Genomic DNA, 3,771 nt, shown 5'->3' with positions numbered 1-3,771 from the left:
TCACATGGTAAGCAGCTGTGCGAATGGACTATTTTCGATATCTTAAAATTCAAAATGAAATAAAACAAAAGAATGTATTATTCACTGCTGAGCCTCAAGATAATTTGTTTTGTTTTATTTCCCCAACCCTCACGTATCTGAGGACCCAAAAATTTCACTCAGAAGCCATTATTTCATGTGGTTTTGATACAGAATTACAGTACACAAGACTTTTTCACAATTTTTTTTTTATTGAATGCTAATAGAGAGGTCAGAAAAAAAGTTACAATGTCGAAAGAACGAAGAAATAGAAAACATGTGATGATCTACATCCAAACTTCTTGTTAGGGCTTATCGTATCAATTTAAGGGAGAAACTGTTTTACGGTCTTTGTAGACCAAGAAAAACTTCAGAGCACGATTGACTCATTAGCCACTGTCGACAAAGTAGGCAATGCAAGAATTAATAAACATCATGGTCAATAAATTAAAACATCTTTTGTATAACTAATTTGATAGAATCTCTCGTATAAACTGAAGAGTCCTCAGATACCGTTCATCTGTTTGGCTACTGGGCTTGCAAACATCCACATGGTCTACGTCCAGGGGTACAAATTCCCCCACACCCAGATCTATAAAGAGCGACAAACAAAATCAATAAATAAAAAAGCGCTCCGGCTCCCTCGTGTTTGTGATTTGATTTTTGACACCGGTGTGCGAAAATTTAGACTGGTAATAACGTATATGGTTAATAGCCGAACCATAAACATGACAAGAGGATAAGGATATTAACACGTAACTGCTGGGTAAAAGGATAATCAAATCCTCTAGCCATCTATATTTATAACCGATACTTAACGTTACTTCTTCTTCAATGACAAATGCAATTAAATTTGCGCGTTTGCTGTAGATACTTTTTCTTTTCACAAAGAGACTAACACAAGATGATTGACGCACGCTTGTAAGGAAAAAATGAACTAATGGGCGCAAGATTTGATGCTTGAATGGAAAGACACATGAAAACGAATTCAAACATCCAAAGACGAATCAAGCAAGCAAGATGGCTCCATTCTTGTATGATTTAAGAACTGAAAATGGATTTTTGATCAACGACTAAACAAAATACATCAAAAGAAGACTGGTTGTCAATGGATATAATAGACACCCTAGGCATCAGGTTTTTGTGGTTAACGGCAAACGGAAAACTTAGGGATGTCGCGTGACCATGGTGTTGCGATCATGCCTGCAGTTTGCAGTTCACGTTTAAACGCTACGAAGGGCTTCCAGCGGTAAGTGATTTGAGACAAAAATTTTTTGCCATTATGAATTGCACAGCCTCACCTTTAAAGGCAGGAAATAGGTTTCTACATCCACCTGAGATGTGGTACTTAAAATTTGAATTCGAATCAATGAACTCTTCATGTTTTTCAGGGGATCAAAGTGAAGCTCTTCCAAGTGACGAAAAAAAACATGGAGGCACTAAGCAACGAACTTTTTGCTAAAATTCGAAATTTTAATCTGCAAACGCGTAACTGCAAACTGCAGTTTACGGTTTGCAGTTTCCCAAGAGAAACCTGACGCTAAAGGTCTGTAATATCTGACGACGGTTAGTGATGGCCACTCACCTGCAGAATCATTGGTGACAAGCACCGTTTGGAACATCCACGTGAGCTGCATTGGTACAGTCTCTCCATAGCTGAGTAGCCTTATAGGGTGGCGTTTTACCAAGTCCAGAAAATTCTCATGAAGTCGAGCCAGGAAAGGCGATTCTGTTACGAAAAGAAGCATAAAAAGTATATCCTAAGCATAGATAGTACACTGTATACTCCTTTAACCTAGAACATTTTAATGAAAATTGTTTAAGAAGATGGCTGCAAGGCAGTCAAGGAAAAACTGTTGCTGGACAGCATTAGATGAGGTAATTGTTCGCTATTAGTACCACATTGCGAGGCAAACCATGAGTTTGTGTTCGCTCACACTGTCCGCAGTTCTCAATTTAGTACCGCTTCAATCGCTTCTTTTTGACACACACAATGAAATTCCTACTGTTTCTAAGAAAATTGCAGATGATGCCATCACAACGAGGTTATACAAAAGGATGAAAAGAAACTAGGTAACATCCACATTACGACAGAAAAGCTAAGGGTAACGGTTCCTGAACACTAAAAGCACCCACAGAATAAATGTTAATCACTTAATCAATCCCCCATATCACTTAATCAACGAGAAAATTAGTTGCGACACCTCAACGACGGTTCTCCCGTTTTACCGACATTATATGAACCTACTTAAAAGCGAAAAACGCGAGCTTTCCCCTTACCCAACAACTCCTAAACAATACTATAACGTTTCTTACCTGTAGGAAACAATAAACAAGTCTAAATTGGTAAGGTTGTGAGGGCGGGGCCCCGATTGTCTTGTTTTCCGTATAATACCCCATCTAACGACAGTACCAAGACAATTTGTCCCCGAAAGTAGCAATCTTTTATATTCATCGAAGAGGGAAACAATAAAAAGAACCACTTACTTTGACACAATTCTTTTACTTCCACTGATGGGAGGATCAGGTGACGGGCCTGGGACGAGTAAGAGGCTAAGGCTGAGCCCAAGTGCGGTGTACTGTAGAACACGACACCTTTCGTGTTGTCGTACATGCAACTATAAACGGTTAAAGTCTAATTCATCAGAGTGAGAAAAACAAAAAACAAAAACAAAATAGAAAGAAAGGCGCTGAAAAGAAAAAAGAAGTAGCCAAGAAATTATTGAGGACATGTTACCGAAACTCGTCGTTCCTCTCTGCATCCAAAAGTAATTGCTTTATTAGTAGACCTAAAAATGATGTGCATCAAATATGAGAAAGGTGAAGGAACCATCGGGTTGCAATCACTGATAAAAGAGAGGTTGTTACTTGAAAATCTTAACTGACGAGAGATGGCTTGTTACCAGTTTTCGAAACGAAGCTGGTGAATTTGAACTACTTTATCTGGATCCGATTCCATTCTTTACCGCAAAAACGTTATCAGCGTTTATAGGACGCACAAACGAACATGAGATGTAAACCTATTTTATTGATCTCTTCAATACAATGAAAGTATGCACAGAAAAGTCAAAGTTCTCCTGTTCGGGAATCCTTGAATCCTGTGTCACGAAATTTATCAAAATTCAAACAGTAAGATTGAGTTAAACATGAAAATGACTACTCAAAACGATAAAACAAGGTGTAAACAACACCGCAAATACAAAAGGAGACACGGATGGACAAACTTGAAGAGGATTGAAACGGATTGCAATTGTGGTTTTCAAAAACTTGTTAGCCTAACAGTTTTCCAAAATTCATTTGTTATTTGCAATGTTTGAAATATATTTTGGGGGGACATAGTTGTTTGACACAAAGCTGTGATTTTGTCATTCACAAGTAATTTCTCAATTTCATAGCGAATAAGGACGTGTTATTGGCATCATTAAAAAAAATGATCCAGTCAGGGTGACACAGCCCCTTTAAGTTACTGCCAACATGAATGAGCTTTTGCGCTGGAAATAGGCCGAATAAATTATTTACTTCGCTCAGCAGGGGTAAGGGGAATGCACGTTTACTTTAAGCGGTGATTGTTTCATTTCTCTTTTAACCTGAATGTACTATATTTGGATTTGGTTTTACTATGGAGAATCTCCATGATTGCCACGCCCGCCACTGGACGGAAGAAAACTCGCTGACTTTGACACGATTTTCCTCAAATTGTATTGATATATTTTCCTGCTTTCTACAAGTCATTGGTATCGTTCTCATCATTTT

The 3,771-nt window shown here is 38.2% G+C and overlaps 1 protein-coding gene across 2 annotated transcripts in view; it reads right to left on the bottom strand.

Annotated features, from left to right (window-relative positions):
* Positions 1-245: 245 nt before the first annotated feature.
* Positions 246-3,771, bottom strand: part of LOC140933296 (protein SERAC1-like) — a 96,978-nt gene continuing 93,452 nt past the window's right edge. For both annotated transcript variants that reach the window (XM_073382829.1, XM_073382830.1), the window contains 4 exons: positions 2,756-2,807; positions 2,506-2,636; positions 1,604-1,747; positions 246-610 (listed from right to left, as the gene is read on the bottom strand). In XM_073382829.1, the coding sequence (XP_073238930.1) occupies positions 486-610; positions 1,604-1,747; positions 2,506-2,636; positions 2,756-2,807 (452 nt within the window). In that variant the 3' untranslated portion in view covers positions 246-485. The remainder of the gene's footprint in view (positions 611-1,603; positions 1,748-2,505; positions 2,637-2,755; positions 2,808-3,771) is intronic.

Source organism: Porites lutea, chromosome 4 (genome assembly GCF_958299795.1).
Source record: "Porites lutea chromosome 4, jaPorLute2.1, whole genome shotgun sequence".
In the NCBI taxonomy this organism is placed as follows: Eukaryota; Metazoa; Cnidaria; class Anthozoa; order Scleractinia; family Poritidae; genus Porites; species Porites lutea.
Note: the sequence above shows the minus strand (reverse complement) of the source record. Positions and strands in the feature narration are given on the sequence as shown.